This window comes from Diabrotica virgifera, chromosome 8 (assembly GCF_917563875.1).
Source record: "Diabrotica virgifera virgifera chromosome 8, PGI_DIABVI_V3a".
NCBI lineage: Eukaryota > Metazoa > Arthropoda > Insecta > Coleoptera > Chrysomelidae > Diabrotica > Diabrotica virgifera.
Genome location: NC_065450.1, coordinates 149,821,248 through 149,844,947, shown reverse-complemented (window position 1 = coordinate 149,844,947; position 23,700 = coordinate 149,821,248). Strand labels below are relative to the sequence as shown.

Sequence of the window (23,700 nt, the reverse complement as noted above, 5' to 3'; positions counted from 1 at the left end):
GAAAATTAAGATGAGAGAATTTTAAATAATTCACAACTCATCTGCTCAGCGTGGTAAAAGCTCCAACAAGAAAGATTCCTAAATACTCAAACAAAAGAGTAAATGAATTAAGAATGTATAAACATTCTCAATTTCTTCTCAAATTTGAGAGTGCAAGAAGAGTCTATACCGGTTTCGGGGTTTGTTTCCCCCTCATCAATAGTCCCATATCGTCCTCTCTCAGATTTTTCCACGTACCACGTACCACATTTTGAAAATCTCAGGAGGTGTAACCAAAGAAAGTATTCCACCTGTTGTCAATCTGGTGGTATGGGAACAATATTTATGGTCGTTTTATGTGCTACTTCGATTGACAACTTACTTTTTTTTTCGGTAGATGGCCCTAGTTCATCCGTGACATTTCTTTCTTTGCAAGTCGGAAAGGCCCAAAGTGTGGTACGTAGAAGAATCTTAGAGAGGAGGATATGGGACTACTGATGAGGGGGAAACCATCCCCCGAAACCAGTATATACTCTTCCTGCACTCTCAGATTTGACCATAGTATTATGGAGCTGCTGCATTTTCGTGTTGCAAAGAAATTGAGAATGTTTATACATTTTTAATTCATTTACTCTCTTGTTTGAGTATTAAGGAATCTTTCTTGTTGGAGCTTTTACCGCGCTGAGCAGATGAGTTGTGAATTATTTAAAATTCTCTCATCTTAATTTCGTCGGCATCCTGTATGATTTATAAATTTTGAAAATCTCAGGAGGTGTAACCAAAGAAAATATTCCACCTGTTGTCAATCTGGTGGTATGGAGACGATATTTATTGTCGTTTTCTCTACTATTTCGATTAATAACTTATTTTGTTTTTCGGTAGATGGCCCTAGTTCATCAGTGACATTTCTTTCTTTGCAATTCGGAAAGGCCCAAAGTGTGGTACGTGGAAGAATCTGAGAGAGGAGGATATGGGACTACTGATGAGGGGGAAACAACCCATGAAACCGGTATAGACTCTTCCTGCACTCTCAGATTTGACCATAGTATTATGCAGTTGCTGCATTTTCGTGCTGCAAAGAAATTGAGAATGTTTATACATTTTTAATAAATATTTTCTTTGATTTCAATAATAAATATTTTAGAATAGAAGAGAAATATGCTTTATTGTCATGAAAAATTTAACAATTTTATAGACAAAGCTTACAAGAATCATAAATAAAAACAATAACAAATACAATTTACTGAAATTATACAAATCGTCAATATAAATAAAACATAATAAAGTCAAATAAAAATCAGTAACAATCTATTGCAAGATTAAAAAAAATTGCAAATTGCCTAATCTACCTTAAGAAATTTAATAAGTAATTTAATAAGTTATGCTGCTGCATATGACACTCAAATATAGATCAAGATTCTACTTATACATAACAATACTGTAATTTCTTAGTTATTGGTTAAGAAACTCTGCTATTGAATAATATGGTCTTTCAGATAAATAGGCTTTAGTCATTTTACGGAACTTGGGGAAAGATGTTGCAGATTTAAGTTGTAGAGGGAGATGGTTGTATAGTTTTTTTGCAGAATATAATATAGATTTCTTTACTAACTCACTGGAAGGGATCGGTAAATAGATGTCAAAAGTAGAATTTCTGGTGGAATAGTCATGTCTAGGTCTCTCTGGAAAAACATGTAGATGTTTACGAATTAAGCAAACAGTTTCTAAAATATATAAAGAAGGTAATGTTAGAATTCTGTGATCTTTGAAGTAGCTTCTGCAATGTGTTGTTCTTCTGAGGCCAAACAGATATCTGATTGCTCTTTTTTGCAATTTAAAAATAACATCTGATTGGGCAGCTGTACCAAAACCCCAAAAAGGCAGACCATATCGAAGATGGGACTCGAACAATGAAAAGTATGTTATTTTGGAAGAGGCTAAATCCATTTCCTTAGAGACAGATCTTATTGCAAAGCAAGCTGAGGATAGTTTCTTGCTTAACACATCGATATGAAGGGACCATTTAAGGTTGCTATCTAAAAAAATACCAAGAAACTTTACAGAATCAACGATACTGATCTGGCTGTTATGAAGAGGTAAGGGTTGAAGAGTTCCTTTATAGGGTAATGCTACTGTTTTATCTACGTTAAAAGAGAGTAAATTAGAATCTGACCAGGATTTTATTGTGAGTAGATCAGAAGTTATAGTAGCATGAAGAGTTGCGATATTTGAGTTGCTCCAAGTGATACTGGTATCGTCAGCAAAAATAAAAATTTTCCATCGATTTTTAAACTAGTGATGTCATTAATAAAGATAAGGAAAAGTAGAGGACCCAATACTGAACCTTGCGGTACCCCACATACAACATTTTTGAGACTAGAGTCTGTATCATTTGCTCTAACCAGTTGTTTCCTATTTTCCAAGTAAGATTGAAACCAGTTCAAAGAAATACCTCGAATTCCATAGAAATCTAGTTTTTTTTATCAAAATGTCGTGATTTACACAATCAAAAGCTTTGGCATAATCACAAAAAACAGTGGCAGTGTGGAGATTATTGTTTAATGCTTGATAAACCTTATGTAGTACAGAAAACATGGCATCGGTGGTACATCTATTATTTAAAAATCCAAACTGATTTTGTGATAAAATCTTGTTATCAACGAGAAAAGACATAAGTCGGGCTTTTAGGAGTCTTTCAATAATTTTGGAGAGTACCGGTAGTAATGCAATAGGTCTATAATTGCAGGCAATAGATTTTTCACCACCCTTATGAAGAGGAATAATGATGGCCGTCTTTAGGCACTCTGGAAATTTACCTTTCTCAAAAAAATCATTTATTAGAGAGATGGGGACTCCCAACACATTGTCTGGGAGATTTGAGAAATTTTTTGTGGATAATCCATCGGTACTACAGGAAGATTTGCTTTTGATGCTATTGATTGTTTGGATCAGTTCAGATTTACCAACCGGTCTTATAAAGAATGAATTCGAAACCTTTCCTGAATTAGGGAGATAGGAAATGGGATCTTGTTGTGACACAATAGTTGATGTTATATTTTTACTCACATTAACAAAATATTCATTTAGATTTTCTGGGTCTGGAAGGGAAAATGTTTGAGCTGTGTGAGTTTTATTTCGAAGATCGTTTATTATGGACCAAGTTTCTTTTGCAACACTTTGGAGCTTCTGAGACGATTTTGATAATACAATTTTTAGCCGATTTTATAAGTTTTAAATAGATTGCCCTGTACTTGGTGATATATTCAGTAACAGAGACGTTGGTAGTAAATTTCTTGATATACAGTAGTGAACGCATGTTTTTGGCTGATATGCGGACACCTTTGGTAGTCCAGGGTTTGCGATGTTTTTGCTTAATTGTGATTAAAGGAAATGCTTTATTGAACATACAGACCAGCTTATTCAAAAAATCACTGAAATTATAATCGACGTCCATGGAAGGAAAGTGCCACTCAGAGGTTAAGCATAAATTTTGGAATTTACGAAAGTTCCGACCGGAAAAAATCCTGCCTAAACGTCGAGTTTTCGAGGAGGACTTGCTAAAGATGTTAAACTTCGTATAAACCGCTTCATGATCAGATAGTCCCGCATTAACAGTTGTAGCGCAGACATCAAGGGGTGAGAAATCTAAGACAATATAATCAATTATGGTAGATGAAGTTTTTGTAATCCTTGTAGGAGAATCAATGTGCATTGATAGACCATATGATTCAAATATGTTGACCAGGGATATTTGTGTAGCACAAGCAGCAGCATAATTAATGTTGAAGTCCCCGCATAAAATTTTTCTGCTTTTATGGGGCAGGTCATCTAACAAATTAAGCAGGTTCTGAAAAAATAGTTCCACGGAAGAGTCAGGTGATCTATAAATGCAAATAATATAAAGATTAAGGTTCTTACTGTAAACTAAGGAAAACTCAAAGAATGCTTCACTTAATAGAAAGTCATATTTTGTTACCAGAGAAAAATCATTATTTGTAGAAAGAATTAGGGTGCCTCCATGAGCTGACCTTGACGGTGAACTTGACGTTTTGGTTCACTTGACGGTTGTTCACTTAGTGCACTTAACGTAAACCGAGCACTTGAATTAAATGACTTCAGAAGGCTGTAGCTTCAGAATAACAGTTTTTCAGACCTAGATTCCCTGAAATTTTTTAATCTACTCACTGAGAACTATCATTGACCAAATTTTCGTTAAATTTTTTTCCAGTTTTCCATAAGGAGTATTGCGGGGTCCTTTAGTAAAATAATTTTAAAATTTATTTATTATTTTTTAAAAATTTTAATAAAATGTAAAAGTTCATATGTTGTATAACGGACTACTTTTTTCTGGTAAATGGAAGTTTCCAACTGTTTACTGTAATCGTGTTGCTTCTTCCGTCACGCTCGCCTCAGTACTTTACTATATTACAATGCAACGCCAGTATAGAACCTTCAAAAACAGAACAAAGCTTGCGCCTTGTGAGTACTAAACTAATATTCTAAACGTCAACTTCAATAAACTTGATGACTTGACCGGATATAAATATAAAATATATCTTTTACACTTCCTTAAACTTTACAACTTCAAATTCTTTTACTTTTACATCTTTTAGAAATCATATCTATGCAAGCGTAAGACGTATTTCCCAAATACAAGCGTGAAACTTGTCTATATCGATTCGATATAACGGAAGAAAAACTGACATTTCTCAGAAAGGATTCTCCCTCACTGATTTTTATTTCAGATATTTACTTTTTCCTGCTAGATATCTTAAAATTTTATTTTGTATAAAACTTTTGTGATAAATCTTAAGCTGATAAATATAATATCCAAACCATAGCACAAAACGCAGAACAAAACACAGTAATGCTATTTTTTAACGTTAATTCATCATACGTTATTATTAATAGCCCAGCAAATGAACCGGAAATACGGCAATACCGTGTAATTTTCAGGGTCAACTCCGCATTGCATGAAAATTTGGATTTAGGTTCTGCTTACCCTCCATTTGAAAGTTGAACTTGTGTGGTTGGTTGCTTTTACTTGGGGTTGACAGTCACCCCTTCTCGGGGGTGAAAAAACACGCGTTTAAAATAAGTCTGAAAATGAATAAATTGACTAATTCTAAGCAACTTTCCTTCTATTTATTTTTAATCTATATTTGATCGAAAAAGATATTCTTAGCAAATAGGTAGCATAGAAAAAAATGAAAGAAAGTTGTGTATTCGTGCAGTCTATAGAGCCAGCAAAAGCGAAGTTGTAGCCCATGAAAAATACGTTTTTAGTCGTCAAATTCTAAATCGAATAGTTCAACGTGAAATAACTAAAGAAAGGAGGAATTTTTCGGGAAAACCCATCGAAACCTTTTTAAAGTTTTGAAGTATTTAAAAAAAGCTTTATTTTTATTTTTAATAAAAGTTTCAAGCATCAAAACTAAGCGAGTTATGTATAAAGTTGGCCCCTTTTTTTGGTAAAAAAATTGTGAAAATTTTCCCTGTTTAGCACCCCAAATGAAATTATCGTTACCGCTTTAGAAACAATTTCTTTACTATATTTTCTACTGTATTTTCTATATTATCTGATATTAACTATTAAGTATCACCGTTTTGTAGTGCTTATTTTTGAAAGGGTTATAGTTGAAAGGGCTTGAACGAGACACTTATCACGAGTGTATGCAAACTTTAAACAGCCATATCTTAATCAATTTTTGTCTTACAGAAAAACAAAATGACACTAGCATATTTATAAAAGCAAGACCTATATATTTTTGCTCTATGACATTTTTCGTATAACTAATAATTTTTAAGTTATTTTGAAAAAAGGGCATTTTTCCAAAATTTTTAGAAATATTTTTTTTACTATCAAACCAAATTTTTTCCAAAATAAACACTTTTGCATCATACTTACCTATAAACAAAATTTTGCTCAACCCCGTAGACATAAATATTCGATTAATACATCGTTGCAAAGCCGACTACGAGACTTTTCAAATAAAGTATCCGGTGATATTGGTCTTAGTCCCGGGTAATAAGGTTTTTTCCATGACAATTCAACAGCCAGGGTACTGAAGCGTTTTTTCGACAGGAAATATCTAACAAAAACAAATTGTAACTTTTTCCTAAGTAGTATCTGGCGGCCATTTTTATTTATAAACAATTTAGTTTCAAAAACGGCCTTTTTTCCTTTTTTTCAAATCAATGGAAAACAGTAAAACGTATGGTTTTTTTAGTACAAACATGTTCGAGAGCATGGAAAAAGTTTTAAAATGGCGTTGATTATAAAGGTTGATATATCAACCAAGTATATACACTCATTTGCTGTTAAGATTATTGCGAAAAATGGTCGAAATTGAAAAAAAAAATAATTTCGCAAGAACTATTGTAAAAATAAGTGTATAGCTGTGAACTTTTTGTCACATAAGGGTTATTTGGTGCTTAATATGTGACAAGAATTTCAAAGCGATTCATTTAATTGTTTAAATTTTATTCAAATTGTTTACCCCAGAGAGCTTTTTTGCAATAACGTAAGTCGAAAAAAAAAATTATGTTAGAGCCATTCTACAGGTGTCAAATGAAAAAGCGTCAGGTAACTTTCTAATTGGTTTAAAAAAGTGAACAAACAATGCGTTTATTAGTAATAAATAATTATGCAAAAGTATCGTCAATTTTTACTTATAAACTTTTTATTTTTTTATATAATATATTATATATATTTATTGCAATTTTTTATAATTTATTACATACATAACATTATTTGGTAGTTGTGCACCTAAAACACAGTAAAAATAGATTTGTTTGAAAAAAGTTATTTAAAAAGTTTATAAGGAAAGACTGACGATACTTTTACATAACTATTTATTGCTAATAAACGCATTTTTTACACATTTTTTTAAACCAATTTGAAATTTTACCTCACGTTCTTTCATTTGACACCTGTAGAATGGTTCTAGCATGATTTTTCTGACTTATGGTATTGCAAAAAAAGGTCTCTGGAATAAACAATTTGAATAAAATTTTTGTCACATATTAAGCACCAAAGAACCCTCATTTGACAAAAATTTAAAAGCTATACACTAATTTTTACAATAGTTATGGCGAAATCATTTTTTTTGCAATTTCGACCTTTTTCGCAATTATCTCAACAAATAAGTATATCAACCTTAAAGCTTTTTTCATGATCTCGAAGATATTTGCACTAAAAAAACCATGCGCTTCACTGTTTCTCATTGATTAGAAAAAAAAAAAAAGGAAAAAAGGCCGTTTTTTGAAACTAATATATTTTTGCCTTATTACCCTGGCCTACAGGGTACGCCAACATTACGGTATGTCATTACGCGAACACTTATGACGTAATGAGCAACACATATAGTCTGTTTTTGAAATAAATAATTTATTCCAAAATTTACATCACACTGTATGTATTTTAAATAGTTAGGATTAAGAGATTTACGATATTTTGAGAGACTGACCCAGACATCTTTCGACTAAGATATATTTCTCAACATACGTTATCCTCAATAATTCAAAGTATTATCCAGAAAAGTGGCATTAACCGAAAATGAAACACGTACGTGTCTTTCGGGCCTGTTTCTTATGTAATTTAGTGAGAAGGGCTTAGCCCCTGGACTCATCCGTTATCCCTTTTTATTTTCTCTGTATTGTGTACCTTGATGCTCGACAAAATTATATACATTTTTGCAGACAAGATTTATTATGTTTTTATACGGGATAAAGGTTGTAATATTATGTTTTCTACCTGGATAATGGTCTAGTAATATTGACCGTAAATATCCTGTACATTATCTAAATTGCTTTGATCCTGAAACTAGTTTTTTGCCAAGAAAGTTGTCACTCTTTATTGTTAACTATTATGTTAACTGCGGAATAAAAAATGGTACGATTTTTACTTTTGCTTTTATTAGTAGGTTTTTTCTCTCCAATATGTACAGTTTATAAATGGTATAGTATTTTTCCATTTAAATCAAAATTATGTTATTTTTATTAAAACACCAATTCAGATCAACCGCACGGGGTTATTAGCGGATATAACAAAGACAAGAAATATTACATTCAGAGGATGGGGAGGGGGTATGGTTTAATGGTAATGGACGTGCAGCACGCTTGAGCGTAGTGAGAAACGTCCAACTGCTGTTCCCCTTCTCTTTTGCAGATTACTCCGGGATTCAGAAACATATTCCGGTGTGCATCACTTTACGATATGATAGATAAAAAAGAAGACAAAGACGATGTTGTCAAAACATTAAACGCGTTTTTCTCAAAACTGCTTTTTCGAAGGCCGTGTACATTGTAACTTGAAAACTACTCCACCGATCTACCTAAAATTTTGCATAGATTTTCTTTGGACATTTCGTAAGGCAGCGCTGTCGAGACATTTGTTTTTAGGCTTATTTTTTTTAACAATAATAAATATGTCGATTTTCACCCTTTTGTTAAAAACAAATTCGTTTTTTTTTTAATTTCCGTGTGATACTCAAGAAACTATGTCAAGAAACTCATAATCTAATAAATATTTCTTAATTTTTTGTTTCACATGATCCCGTAATAAGTTATGATGTCCACCGCAAAATCCATTTTTTGGAGGTGTCTGTAAAAATTTGCTACCGTTGGCATGTTGTTACACTCTTCAAGTACTGGCCCAAGTTTGACCTAACTGTAAACCGAGGCGAGTTCCCATCCGCCAGATGCATTTCGCGGAAACAATTTTTTGTCTACCTAAGTGACCCTAAGAGAAAAGTCTCGATGAAGTTGTTTACTAATAATAATTGTTTTTTAAGTCTTTTTATTTAAATATAAGTTAGTGTCTAAATATAAATCAGTAAAAATAAATCAGTAAAGTCGCAATCACGTAACAATATTTTTCCTTCAAAATACTCTTTAAATTGTACTTAGTGTGCTTGGAGAGTTGCTTAATGGTGAGAAATGTTTTAAGTTCGTAATCTGTGATTCCGTGAAATCTTCTTTCTTCCACATCCAACGAAGCAGGATATGCTTACCGATCAGTGGATCAGCTGGGGTGGAGTGGTTCTTTTGTAGATGTGAAGAATGTGTGTGTGTGTTAAGGCAGTGTGGCCAATTGATAGATGGTTAACAATAACTTGGTTTCTTCTGTTTGAATGATTACACAGGGCACCATTAATTTATTTTTGGGCAGATTGCATTTAATTTAGTACCTAATTTTTCCCAATGACTTTGCCACGTATTGGCACAAGAACGTGCGTAATTTATTTAATTTAAAATTCGTTTTACTGCTGCCAGAAAACAGACTTAGAATGTTTATTTCACAAATAAACATTACTTTTTGCTTTAATTAAATGTTCAGACTGCCATAAGGCAGGTGGGTGGCAGCTTGAACATTGCATTGAAGCGAAAAGTAGTGTTTATTTATTGACCAAATAAAAATTTTATTTTTGTTTTCTGATAGCAGCAAAATGTAATTTGAATTATATACATTATGCACAGTCTTGTTTTTGCGTCAATTAATTTAGTTAAATATTTTTTTTGGCATCCTGTATAAATAATTTATTTCTTTCCTAATATACCACCATATTACCTTTCAAATGAGCTGGCACACGACTCCAATTTTGCCAAAAAATCCAAATTTAAAAATAAAAATCGACCTGTTTCGGCACTTCTTTTCGAAATCGCCCATTCAGGAAATAATGAATTTATTCCATTTAGCTTTGCCACACTGTATAACTAATCTGTGTATACAAAAATATTGCATATCTTAATAAATATAATGCATATATATATATATATTAATTTTGGATGTTTTGAAATATTTTGGAAAATTTTAGTGCATATTATGTCTGATTTCTAATCATGAATAACTAGCACAAAAATGCAAATATATCCCAAAAATGGACTCCGTGGCATTACCGGTGGACGCTAGTGAGTGTATGATTCCAAATATTGGATACTTAAAGATTTTTATTACCTGTTTTTACTTTATCATGTCCACCAACGCACATGCATTAGGCGCGTGGTAGCAAACGTATCTTAATACATAAAAAGTTGAATGGAGTTGATTAAACTTTTCTTATTAAATTGTTTGCAAGAATTTACCAGAAAAAAGCTCTGTTTTTTTGTGAAATGGGATAGACGTAAAGTTTATTAAAGAAGTTTATTTCTTTCTGTATGAGAAATATTTGCAGGGAAGATGACCAGATTTTACTAACCTTCTAAAATACAGGGTTGTTCTGAAGCTATTTTCTTGTGGCATTTTTTTAATCAATTACTTTTAATGGGAAATAAGCCACAATTTCATCAACAAAATTATTTTATTAACGTTTCGACGCCCAAGTCAGTGGTCGTTGATTAACGTTGATTAACGACACCCGACTTGGGCGTCGAAACGTTAATACAATAATATTTCCCATTAAAAGTAATTGATTTAAAAAAAAATTTATGGTATCCCAAAAGTAGCAGACCGGTCGAATAGTTCGCGAAATGAATATCGCATCGAAAAACTGAAAAGTACGTGTTCAATAATTTTCAAAAATCTATCGAATGACACCAAACACGACCCCCCACTTCACCCCCTGGAGGTGGGGTAAGGCAAGCAAGCAAGCAATTTGATTAAACCCGACCTGTGGGAGATGTCCACCCTATCGAAAAAGTACATTCGGGTGTAACAATTCATTGGGGCGAGGTGTTTTGACCCGAGTGTAAAACAGGGATCACCCCACCTCGCTCCAATGCCCCAGGCCATCCCTTTCCCCCCCATAGCACGCTGATGCGCAATGGGGGCACAACTATCGTAGCCAAATGCTCTTCACAATGGAACCCTGGGTAATAAGATTCCATTGTGGTGCCCTAATCGAATGCAAAAACTAGGCCCAGCGTGATGCGCTCTATGCCTTTATCCTCTTATTTACTTATCCGCGGGAACTAAAATTGCTTGGTTGCTTGGGGCCCAAGCCATTGCACCAGGCCCAACTGGGCTCGGTACAATGGCTCGGAGCCCAAGATCTTTTTGGGTTTTTTTGTTTTTTGTGTGATTTTTTTGTTGGCTTACGCCTTTTTTGTTTTTTTTTTTTTTTGTCTTGCCTTGTCTGTCATCACTTCGGTGACTCTCACCTGTTGCAGTTCTCTAAACAGGAATCGTTCTGCTACGTATCTTGGGACTCTGGCTGCTTCTCTTAGGCTGTTGTTATGGACTGCTTGTATCTTCTTTTTGTGGGTTTTACATACTTGTCCCCATGCGAGAGATGCGTATGTTAATACCGGTAATATTATGCTGTTTATTAGTCTTAACCTTGTTTTTAGTCTTAATTTACTTTTTCTGCCTGTGAGTCCTCTTAATGTTGCTCTCGCGAAGTTGGCCTTCTGGACTGTGGCTTCTACGTGTTTTTGGAAGGTTAATCCTTTGTCCATGATAACTCCTAGGTATTTTGCTTCATTTTTCCACTCGATGGGGGTGTCCTGTACCGTTAGCTGTTCTTCTGGCTGTTGTCTTCCCTTCTTGTATAGTACCGCTTGCGTCTTTTCTGAGTTGATGGCTATCTTCCATTTTATGCTCCATTCCTCGATGTCTTCTAGCGCTGTTTGCAGGTTGGTCACTGCTATGTCTACATTTCTGTGTTTGGCCGCTATCGCTGTATCGTCGGCGTAGAGGCTCATAAGGGTTCCTGGTGTTCTAGGTACATCGGCGGTGTATATTGTGTACAGCAGAGGTGACAGGACCGCTCCCTGGGGTACTCCAGCTTCCGGGCTTCCGAGGTCGGACAGGACTTGTCCTATCCGAACCCTGAAGCACCGGTCGCCTAAGTACGACGAGATTAGCCTCGTCATCGCTCCGCTGTACCCATAATCCCGCATTTTGTATAATAGCCCCTTGTGCCATACTCTGTCGAAAGCCTTGCTTACGTCCAGGAATGCTGCTCCAGTGTACTGCTTGTCGTTGAATCCAGCTGCTATGTACTCAGTTAGTCTGAGTACTTGTAGCTCGCTGGAATGCTCTGCCCTGAATCCAAATTGAGCTTCTGGGATTATATCTAATCTGGTTGTTTCCGCTTTCAGTCTGCTGAGAATGATTCTTTCCACTATCTTGCTGATCGCTGGAAGTAAGCTGATTGGCCTGTAGTTCTGCGGGAATGTGTGGTTCTTGCCAGGCTTTGGGATCATGATGACATGGGCCTCTTTCCATCTGTTTGGGAATATTTTATATCTTAATATCGCGTTCACTATATTTGTAAAGTACACTATGGCTCTCCTGGGCAAATACTTTAGGGCTCTATTTGTTATTTTGTCTAGACCAGGCGCTTTTCTCGGTGAACAGTTTCTAATATGTTCGTTAATTTCTTCCGGTGATGTTGGTGGAATGATGTCTTCTGGGTCTTCTGGTCTTTCTTCTTGTTCTTCGACTTCTTCCAGGAAGTCTGCGTCTTCGTCTTGGTGGAAATTTAACCTGCATTCTCTTTCGAGCGTGGACCTCATCACCTCTGCTTTTTCCTCAATTTTATATACCATGCCGTTTTCTCCATGGAGTGGTGGGATGGGTTTTCTGTCGCTTCTCATCATTTTCTGGAGCTTCCAAACATTTTTCATGTTTGAGTCTAGTTCTTCCATCTCTTGTACGTAGTTGTCCCATTTTTCGCTGCGGTGGTGTTGCAGAGCCGTTTTGACCTCTCTGTTTAGTGTATTTGCCCAGGTTTTGTCTACTCGGTTTCTTGTTCTTCTGGCTATTTGCTTCGCTCTGTTTTTTTCCCTTATCAGGTCTTGTATTTCTTGTGGTATGTCTTTGAACCTTCCCGTGTGGATCTCGACTTCTTCCTCTGTTGTGCTGTTTCTGATTGCTTCTTGGATGATGTTTTCTAGTTCTAGGACTTTTTCTTCTATTTGTTGCGGGTCATTTATAACTGGCACTATATTTATTCCTTCACTCACTAATCTTTTATAATTTGTCCACTTTATTTTCTTTTTTATTCTTTTCGGCGGGTTTGTTTCTTCCCATGTTCCTATTTCCAGTAGAATGGGGTTGTGATCTGTTGTACCTTCGTTCAGCGTGATTAGTTCTGCTTGTAGTCCTAGGTTTTTGGCCACAACGATGTCGATATGGGTGGGAAGTCCATTTCCTGGGAAGTGTGTTGGTTCTTCTGGGCCCATTGCCAGTGTATCTTCGTTATTTTCTATGTAGCTATTTAGTAGTCGTCCGTTTCTGTTCGTAGCTCTATCGTTCCAGTTGGGGGATCTTGCATTTAGGTCTCCTATTATTATGGATGTCTCAGCGATGTTTAGGAACGCATCGAGGTCGTCGTCCATTAGTGGGTCTTGCGGTCTTACATAGGCTGATGTTATTCTGACTGCGCCTTGCCTCATTTTCACTTCTATTGTTGTTGCCTCCATGTTTACCAGTGGTGGGGTCGTGAATCTGGTGTGTTTGATTCCCTTCTTGACTAGGATGGCCGTTCCTCCTGATCTTCTTGTGAGGTCGTTCCTATATACATCGTACCCAGGGAACTTTAGACTGAAGTTGTTTGTCAGTTTGGTCTCCTGGATTGCTACGATGTCCATCTCGTATCTGTTGGCGAGTTCATCCATGATGTTTTGATTTGTTGCTATGCTGCCCGGGTTCCAGGAGCCTATCCGCAAGTATCCCTTGTCTGCCAGCATTACTTCTGTGCCTCCCTGGTGCCCAGTATCACTTCTTTGACTACCTTAGTCACTATGTTGGTGACCAAGTTGACTAGGTAGTCTTCGTCGTGGGGGATCGCTATGTTGTTCTGCGTACTCTGGGTGGCTTGGGCGTAGGAGACGCCGGTTGCTTGTGGTCGTCTTTGCTGTGTTGGTTGCTGTGGCCTCTTTGGTGGTGGTCTTCCCCATGTTGGGCACCTAGGGCATCCTCTGTAGCTGGCTGGATGGCTGCCTTTGCAGTTGGCGCATGTTGCTTTGTCTTCTCTGGCACGTTGGCACTGCTTTGTGGAATGGTCTTCGCCGCATTTGACGCACCTGGGATCCTTATGGCACGCGTTCTGGGCATGGTGGAATCCTTGGCAGTTGAAGCACTGCGTGGGTCCTGTTGCCTTGCGTAGGTCCTCTACCACGACCTTCATGTGGCACAGGTTGGTTATACGCCTCGCCGCCTCGACGTCCCCCTGGCTCAGAGTCACAACAAACATCGGCAATTGTCTTCTTGGTCCGGTTCTTGAGGACATATTTTTGGCTGCTTGGCAATCAATGTTGTATTGAGCTGCCATTTCGTTCTTTATGTCTGCCTCTGTGGTATTTGTGGGTAGCCCTCTTATTACCACTTTGGGTTTTACTTCTTCCTCAAATGGGAAGGCTATCCACTGTAATCTTCTGTCTTTCATGGACTTCGCATATTCCTCTATTATGTGGGTCATTTTGCGGTAATCTTCCGGGCTTTTCGCCTGGATGAGGGTTTCCCTACCACTCTTGGAGATCCTGTTTACCGTGACCACATTTTGCTTTTGGGCTATATTTAGGATTGCCCCTGTCTCGCTTACGCTCTGTAATTTTATTACAGGCGGCTTACGTTGGTATGTTGCCTGTTTTTCAGGCAACACGGCAGCTTCTTCTTCTTGGTTTGTTACCATCTGTTCCGACTCTGAGACACTGGGACGTCTTGGCGGAGGCGCACCTCCACCTGCGCTCGTGGCTGGATGGATTGGTGGGATTTGACCTCGGGGCAGGTTGTAGGTATCTTGTGCTGGGGGGGAAGCAGCCCTCATGGCATTTTTTGCTTGGTTTTCCCATGACGTCGCATCTTCTTTTGAAATTTGGGATTTCAATTTTGGGAAATCTTCTTTGGTTTTTGGTTTTGCACCTCGAATGTTCGTCAGTCTCTCACCTGCGGATGGTTTTGGCTTTAATGCTTCAGGGAGTGGCTGTAGCTTTGGCTTAGTGGTTTCGGGGGCTGGCGTCGGTTGTTTTGACTGCTTCATGAGCTCCATCATGGCGTCCATCTTTTTTGACATTTCCATCATTTGGTATTTTAGTCTCTCGTTTTCGATTGTGAGTCGCTCGTTTTTTACTTCTTGATCTGCCAACATCTTTTTCAGCATCTCTATCAAGGTTGAAGTGTCTTCATTGCCATTCTTCTTTTTTATCTTCTCTTTCTTGTCTTCTTTATCTTCGCTGTCACTCTCTTTGGCACGTTTGGTAGTGCCTCTGTTTGCCTGCACGGCCTCGTCTTCTACCATGGGCTCTACTTCTGGTTTTTTACCGTCTTTCTTGGGTTCTTCGCCGCCCTTCTTAGTCTCCTCTCTCTTCTTTTTGGATTTCTCCTTTTTCCTCTCGCTCCTGGGGAGTTTGAAGCCATCTTTCTCGCTTTTCGCATCATCCACGGATGAGTATCCCTCAGTGTCAGAGCTGATTTCCTGAAAAGGGTTTGGGCCCACTTTGCGTGAGCCCTCATATATTGGCAGGGAATGTGCCATAGAACGGGGCAATGATTGAGACCTAGCTCTATCAATCTTGTGGGGTTGGGGGGCGAACTGTCCTAGTTTTGACGAAGCCTTTTTTTTCTGCCGACTGGCCCGACGCCAGCTCGACTTCAGGGTTGGCTCCCTGCACCACGCGCGGTTGTTCACGTACCCAGACAGAACTAGGTACGGGTTCCACTTGCTGTTCTCAACCTACTGACCTAGGGGCCGGGGCTGCAACAGTGTTGATAAATAAACAACACCTATGCAGTGTCGAGGTGCAATGTTTTAAATTGCACCCATCCCTTACGGAGGCACAGTAGGTATCCCGTAGTGGGCTCACGTCGAGCCCACTATTTCTTCTTCTGCTGACCGAACTCTAGCTGTGGCGTCTCAGAGAATCCAATAAAGTCAAATTCCCCAAATTCTACCACATCCAGTAGAACGGCCTTTGCCTCTGCTTCTAGCCTAGGGCTTAGAAGTGCACGATTTCGCTACCACGCTTACATTCGTGGTTGGAATGAAAATTCCTGCTAATCGTACACTTCGTCCACCGTTTGGCTCCTCGTACTCTTCTCGCCTCAGAGAGTAAGAAGCGCTCAACTGTTTACCCTGCTTACATTCAGGGCAGAACTAATAAGTCCCCAGTCAAGCCACTCCCACTTCTTTGGCGTTGTCGCTGCTCTGCTCCGCTCCGCTCGTACGTGTTGCTCCTTCGGTGGCTAGCACCGAACTTTTTACTGAGGTGGGGTAAGGGATAACTTAAAAATCTTAAATAGAAACCCCCCAGTTTTTATTTCAGGTTTGCATTCCATACGCAAAAGTAAGCAACTTTTATTCGAGAGATTTTTTCGTACTGTGGATAGATGGCGCTATATTCGGATGAAACCATTTATCGTGATATCACAGGCAAAATTATAGAAGCGGTCTAGTATCTCGAGAAATACACTTCCAAATAAAAAACCAAAAACACGTGTTTAATATTTTTATAAAACCTAGCGAATGACACCATACACGATCCCCCAATCCACACCCTGGAGGTAGGATCGGGGGTAACTCTAAAATCTTAAATAGGAACCCCCAGTTTTTATTGAAATTTTGCAAAATTTATTTATTTATTTATTTTTGCAACATTTATCCGAAACATTAATATATCGTATTTTTCCGATAATAGCGCCATGTATTAACAATTCTAAACAATGTTTCTAATAAATGTTGCTTATTTTTCATGACGAATCCAAATCTGCAATAAAAAAATGGGGGTTCCTATTTAAGATTTTAAACTTACCCCCCCACCCCACCTACAGGGTGTGGGGTGAACAGTCATGTCTGGTGTTATTCGATAGGTTTTGAAAAATCTTAAAAAATCATTTTTTGGTTTGTCATTTGGAAATGTATTTATCGAAATATTAGCACAGGCATAGTAAGGATAGACAAGGCATACTGAGCAAAAAAGCGTAACGCGCGGGCAGTCGATCGATCGTATATCTATCTCTTTTGACAAAGCGATCCCGCGCATGTGACAGACACATATCGGATCTTTCACGGAGACCCTGTTTGCAGGAGATGTGGGGAGGCAGATGAAACTGCCTCACATGTCATATTTGACTGTCCAGCCCAAACCCGATGGCGACTGCAATACGGGGTCGAAAACTCGAACCTAAGTGTCAGAAGTCAGGTAAAGAACCTAATAAAGGGTCTTGTCCTGCTAGCTGGGAGAATGGACCTCTTATAGGTAACAGACGACTTAACTTCAAGTTAAGTAATCCCGAACCCATTGGGGACAAAAACCCAATGATGGTTAACCCGAGACCGAACGGTGTGCAATAAGCCTACTCAGGCTGCAGTACGGGCCCCATGGCCACCCGGTTCGATCTAACAATCAAAAAAAAAAAAAGATCGTATATCTATCTCTTTTGACAAAGCGATCCCGCGCATGTGACAGACACATATGGCTAGACCACTTACAGTGAGTATTGTCCATTGATATTGGCGTTACACCTCGATGCACAGAGCGGCCCATGCCTTGTCTGGTCTACCCTTTATTATGTCTATGGGTATTAGGCCGTTTTTATAATTTACCTATGGTCTCACGATAAACAGTTTTTCCGATTATAGCGTCATCTACACACAATTCGAAAAAATGTCTCGAATAAAAGTTGCTTACTTTTACATAAGGAATCCAAAGCTGCAATAAAAACCGAGGTTACCATTTTTTATCCAAGATTTTAAAGGAGCAGTCAGGGGTCGTGATTGGTGGGTGTTATTCGAAACATTTTTGAAAATTATTGAACACGTATTTTTTAATTTCCCGATGTTTATTTCGCGAAATATTCGACCGTTCCGCTACTTTTGGGACCCCCTGTATATGGTTTGGACGCAGTTTAATTGAACTAGGTATAGGCGCGTAACAAACTAAAAATTATAATTACCAGAATGATTTATAATCTCTGATAGGAGCTATAAATGTGAAGAACAATTGTATATATAAAAAATGTGAAGAACAATAATTAGACAACATATAGTTTGGATTTAGAGGTGCAATGGGAACAAAAGAGGTATTGTGCGCAATGACGGTACTATAACAAAAATACAGGGAATATAATAAAAACGTATTCATATGTTATATAGATTTCCAAAAAGCGTTTGACAGAGTTCAACATGGTAAACTCATACATGCATTGAAACACATACAGACATATCCCAAGGATATTAATTTAATCAAAAATCTATATAGTCCAGAAAGCCACTGCGCATCCGCTAGGAAAAATATTCTGATTTGGATTTTTTGCACAATCTTACTCAAAAAGGACTCCTTTTAACAAATTTCCATGTTGCCAGGACCAAAAGATGGTCAAACATTTTTTAAACGTTTTTTTTGTTTTTTTCCTAAAATGATTTTTTTTGCATGGAAAAAAGTTTTTTTAGGTTTTTTGGATCATTCCAAACAGAAAAGGCCTTTAGTGACTTTTCTCTAAAAATGATAGTTTTTGACATATAAGCGATTAAAAATTGAAAAATTGCGAAATCGGCCATTTTTAGCCCTCAAAAACTATGTGAAAAACTGAAAATTCGAATGTTGCCAAGGTAGGTAGATATTCTTTAAACATCGGTTGATGAAATCCCGAAGAGTTTTTTACAATACAATATTCAAAACTCCTTTGTTTTTTAATTGCTAATCAAGCGTGCACTATTTTCCACCGACAGTATGGTGCAAATGAAAGAAATAAATTCGTTATTTCGTAAACCGGCAACTTTAAGGAAAAATCACGAAACAGGTCAATTTTTATTTTTAAGTTATGATATTGTGGCATATATGCTATACTAGTGACGTCATCCATCTGGACGTGATGACGTAATCGATGATTTTTTTAAATGAGAATAGGGGTCGTGTGCTAGCTCATTTGAAAGGTTCTTCAATTCTCTATTCAGTAATATAAACATTTACATAATTATTTATACAGGGTGTCCAAAAATTTTCTATTAAATTAAATTATTTGACAAAAAAAGAAGTAGGAGGACACCCTGTATAAATAATTATGTAAATGTCGATTACGTAATCACGCCCAGACGGATGACGTCACTAGTATACCATAATATGGTATACTAGTGACGTCATCCGTCTGGGCGTGATGGCGTAATCGATGAAATTTTTAAATAAGAATAGGGGTTGTGTGGTAGCTCATTTGGAAGGTTCTTCAATTCTCTATTCAGTAATGTAAACATTTACTTAATTATTTATACAGGGTGTCCTCCTACTTCTTTTTTTGTCAAATAATTTAATTTAATAGAAAATTTTTGGACACCCTGTATAAATAATTATATAAATGTTTATATTACTGAATAGAGAATTGAAGAACCTTTCAAATGAGCTAGCACACGACCCTATTCTCATTTAAAAAAATGATCGATTACGTCATCACGTCCAGATGGATGAGGTCACTAGTATAGCATATATGCCACAATATCATAACTTAAAAATAAAAATCGACCTGTTTCGGGATTTTTCCTTAAAGTTGCCGGTTTACGAAATAACGAATTTATTCCTTTCATTTGCAGCATACTGTCGGTGGAAAATAGTGTCGCGCAGCTTGTTTAGCAATTAAAAAACAAAGGAGTTTTGAATATTGTGTTGCAAAACACTCTTCGGGATTTCATCAATCGATGTTTAAAGAATATCTATCTACCTTGGCAACCTTCAAATTTTCAGTTTTTCATATAGTTTTTGAGGGTTAAAAATGGCCGATTTCGCAATTTTTCATTTTTTAATCGCTTATATGTCAAAAACTGTCATTTTTAGAGAAAAGTCACTAAAGACCTTTTCTGTTTAGAATGATCCAAAAAACCTAAAAAAACTTTTTTCCATGCAAAAAAAATAATTTTAGGAAAAAACAAAAAAAAAACGTTTAAAACATTTTTGACCACATTTTGGTCCTGGCAACATGCAAATTTGTTAAAAGGAGTCCTTTTTGAGTAAGATTGTGCAAAAAATCCGGATTAGAATATTTTTTCTAGCGGATGCGCAGTGGCTTTCTGGACTAATACGACAATCAAACAGCGGTTATACGACTAGAAGATATTGAGACAAATCAAGTGGATATTCAAAGAGGATTCAGACAGGGATGCGTGCTGTCGGCACAATTATTTAATGTGTACTCCCAACTAATATTTCAGGAGGCACTATGGGAAAAAACTGCAGGTGTAAGGATTGGAGAGAGCATAATTAATAACATAATATTTGCAGAAGATACCACAATCATGGCATATAATACAGACGATTTACCAATTCTCCTAGATAGCATTAACAGAGAAAGCAAAAAGATGGGACTAACAATGAACATAAATAAAAACAAATTCATGGAGATCTCAAAAAACCCTGTTGACAACATACATCTGACATTGGAGGGTAAACCGAAAAAGAAGGGCGAGAAGTATAAATACCTCGGAGCAATTATAAACTCACTCTATAAGGCTTTCAACGAGGGACCATTTAGCAGCGAGGTAAATCGCACAAAAACCAGGTAAATATAATCAGTGTCAAAACGTAGGAAAAGCACGGAGGGGTAGGACAAGCCACCTCTATCCCTGGGGTTTACCCCCCAGAACACCTTGAGGCTGAGGTGCCCTCCGATCGCCAGACTTGCAATCTAATCCCAATCGACAATGCCTTCCTCTGAAAGGTCCGTCTCTTCTACCCGGTCTCTTCGGCCACGGACGACGGCCCAGACAAACGTTGCTACAACCAATACTTCAAACCAATTCACCTCTCTAACGCAGGAAGGTGACACGCCCCCCCCCCCCAACGATTATAACCGGCTCCAGGCGGAGCTGGACCTGGAGAGCCTAAACGCGGAAATGAAAATTGTACGCGATAGGTACCGACAGGTCTACCTCCGTATGGAGCAGGAAGACGCCGCCAACCCGCTACTGAAACGATATTCGCACGATTTTCCGCCACTCAAAGCAAAACCAAGCTCTCAGCAGCAAAGCTCTCTGGTAAAACAGGATGCAATCCCAAGAGTTCCAAAAACAAACAACTCTCAACCCAAAGCATCTACAATCTCTCAATCTGCTCAATCTTCTTCTCAATTTTCAGTCTCACAACAACCAGCAAACGTCAGCACAAACAATACCCAAGAATCTTCTGAATTCGTCTTCCAACGAAGACAACGCCGATCATATGCCAACGCCGCAGCGAGTTCTCGCCCCAAAAACCAGAACGTAGTGAATGCCATTAATGATCCTACATTGTCCGAGTACCTAATAAAAGATCTGCCAAAAGATATTTGCAATAAACGTACCTTCTTTCGGCAACTAAATGCCACAAAACTCCTTTCAAACAAAATCCACTCTTGCAAAGTTCTTTCTCACGGTATCGCTAACTTGCGACTTTTTAACTCTATAAATGCAGAAGACATCGAGAAAAGTATCCATAAAGCCACAGGCCAAACTATGGTTACGGTCCACAGCCGTAACAAAAACTCAAATTCCAGCAACAGAGATCCTACTTACCTCTTCTGCATAACAGGAATCGATGTGGACTATACGGAGGACGAAATCACTACCTTCCTTGCCGAACAGGAATTCCCAGTTGAAAAACTGTGGAGAGTTAAATCTTTCAGACTCGGCAGGGATTCCAAGGTGGTCAAGGTAGTGACAAAATCTCTCGATAAGTACACCACTGCACTGAGCCGAGGCATTACTCTAGACGGAGAAATCTATAATGTCGAACTTCCTCACAGCTCCGATCCAACAATACCTACTCCCAAATATTGCAGCAAATGCTGCACAAACGGACATTCCATCGACGAATGCCCTGAAAAAGCATTCGTCTGCCCTCACTGCGGCGGCAATCACAAGTCTAGTGTCTGCACCAAACAGCAAGATCCAAAATGCCCTAATTGCAGCGGTGAACACCCTGCCTATTCTAACAAGTGCCCAGAGAGACACACAATCCCTACCGCACCACACGAGGTACAGCCACTTTCGATCGAAAGATCATTCCCTCCCTTCGATCTACCAACAAAAACCAAAAACATCCTGTCGATCCAAACTGCTTTGCTGCTGAATATGTTGCCTGAACTTCGTGAGCATATCGCAGCCATCACGGCTAACCTGATTAGCCAAGTCTATCGCAGCCATCACGGCTAACCTGATTAGCCAAGTCTATGATCACTTCACAGTGGTACATGGACACGGAAGCAATGTCAAACTGACATTCCACTCCAATCACTAAGCGCACCCCTTATGGATTTCACCCTAGGTGCAGTCAACTGTCAGGGTCTCTCCAAAAAGAGACCCCTCATCAAGAATATCCTATCGAAACATATCATCCAGATCCTCGCACTCACAGATACTCTGTCGAAAAGCGATCCACATTTCGCAGGATATTCGATCATCCATCGAAACCGCTGTCAGTTTTCACGTGGAAATGGTATTCTCATAAAACATGGAATACTGCACAGCGCTCACACATTCCCACTAAATTTTCGTCCACCTGATGTGGACTTCCTGGCAATTGACGTGCACATTCCCAATAACGAAACCCTCACGATAGTCTCTTACTACAAACACCCGGCTCAACCACTCAACAGGCATTTGCTAGAGTATTTTTCAACGCTCAGCAAGGCCGTGTTGATGGGCGATCTGAATTGTAGACACATACAGTTTGGTGATCACCGACAAAACCCAGAAGGCATCCGCCTCACGGATTTACTACTAGACCTTCCTATCTCAAGAATCACCAACACTGAATACACGTTTCTGAACGCCACTGGGGCCTCTATTGTCGACCATATCCTAGTTACCAGTAACATTCTGGATCGGTTCAAGGATAGATGCCACATAGGTGACTCAATAACGTCAGACCACGTACCTATTCTTGTCAATACAGACATACTAACTCCAAAACAACCCAACCCTCCAAGATCTATGAGAGACTATCGTCACACTAACTGGACTGAATTCCAAAATTTCATCACACAAAATCTTCCTATGTTAGGCGAACTCGATACTAACGATAGTATCGACATAAGTGCAACACAAATTGAGAACCTCATCACCGAGGCTATCACGCACGCAATTCCATTTAAACAAATATCTTTCGACAAATAAACTTTCGATCAGGTCTGGCACGACGGACTTGTTCGGAAGCTTCTGGACATCGGGCTACCATTACAATTTACCAAAATTATACACTCATATCTCCACAACCGAACTGTCAGAGTGAAAATAAGCGATCAAAAGTCTACCACTTTCACTCCACAAGCTGGAGTTCCCCAGGGTTCAGTCCTAGCACCACTGTTGTACATCATCTACAACAGTGACATCACAAACCAAAATATCCCAGGCACTCGGCTGTTTCTCTATGCAGACGACACGGCTCTACTCACGACAACTTCTCGATACAACCCATTACTCATCCACAGAAGAGCCCAGGCTCTGTTGGACGCGGTCGGGGATTGGTGCTGTAAGTGGAGAGTCACTCTGAACGCGAACAAAACAACAACAATTGTGTTTCGCGCCCCTTCTGTGTCATCAAAAATCATCAGAAATGAAGACGACCAATATCCACTGAGATTGATGGGAGAAAGGCTTGTTCTCAGCCCGACTGCGACCTACTTGGGAGTACTGTTTACCAGGACTCTTAACTGGGACGCAGACCTAAAGACAACTTTAGATAGGGTAAGGAACAGAGCCAGACTTCTCAACCCTCTCTCAGGACGAATTGGCAAGACACATAAGAAGACAACACACTTACAAGACCTATATTCGACCCGTCATTGAGTACAAAGCATGCCTCTAGTCTCTTTGC

At 38.4% G+C, this 23,700-nt stretch overlaps 1 protein-coding gene across 1 annotated transcript; it reads left to right on the top strand.

Moving 5' to 3' along the window:
- Window positions 1-20,219: 20,219 nt before the first annotated feature.
- On the top strand, window positions 20,220-22,037 carry LOC126890289 (uncharacterized). Its single transcript, XM_050659147.1, has 2 exons — window positions 20,220-20,292; window positions 20,983-22,037. The coding sequence occupies exons 1-2, from the start codon at window positions 20,220-20,222 to the stop codon at window positions 22,035-22,037; spliced, it is 1,128 nt and encodes a 375-aa protein (XP_050515104.1).
- Window positions 22,038-23,700: the final 1,663 nt, after the last annotated feature.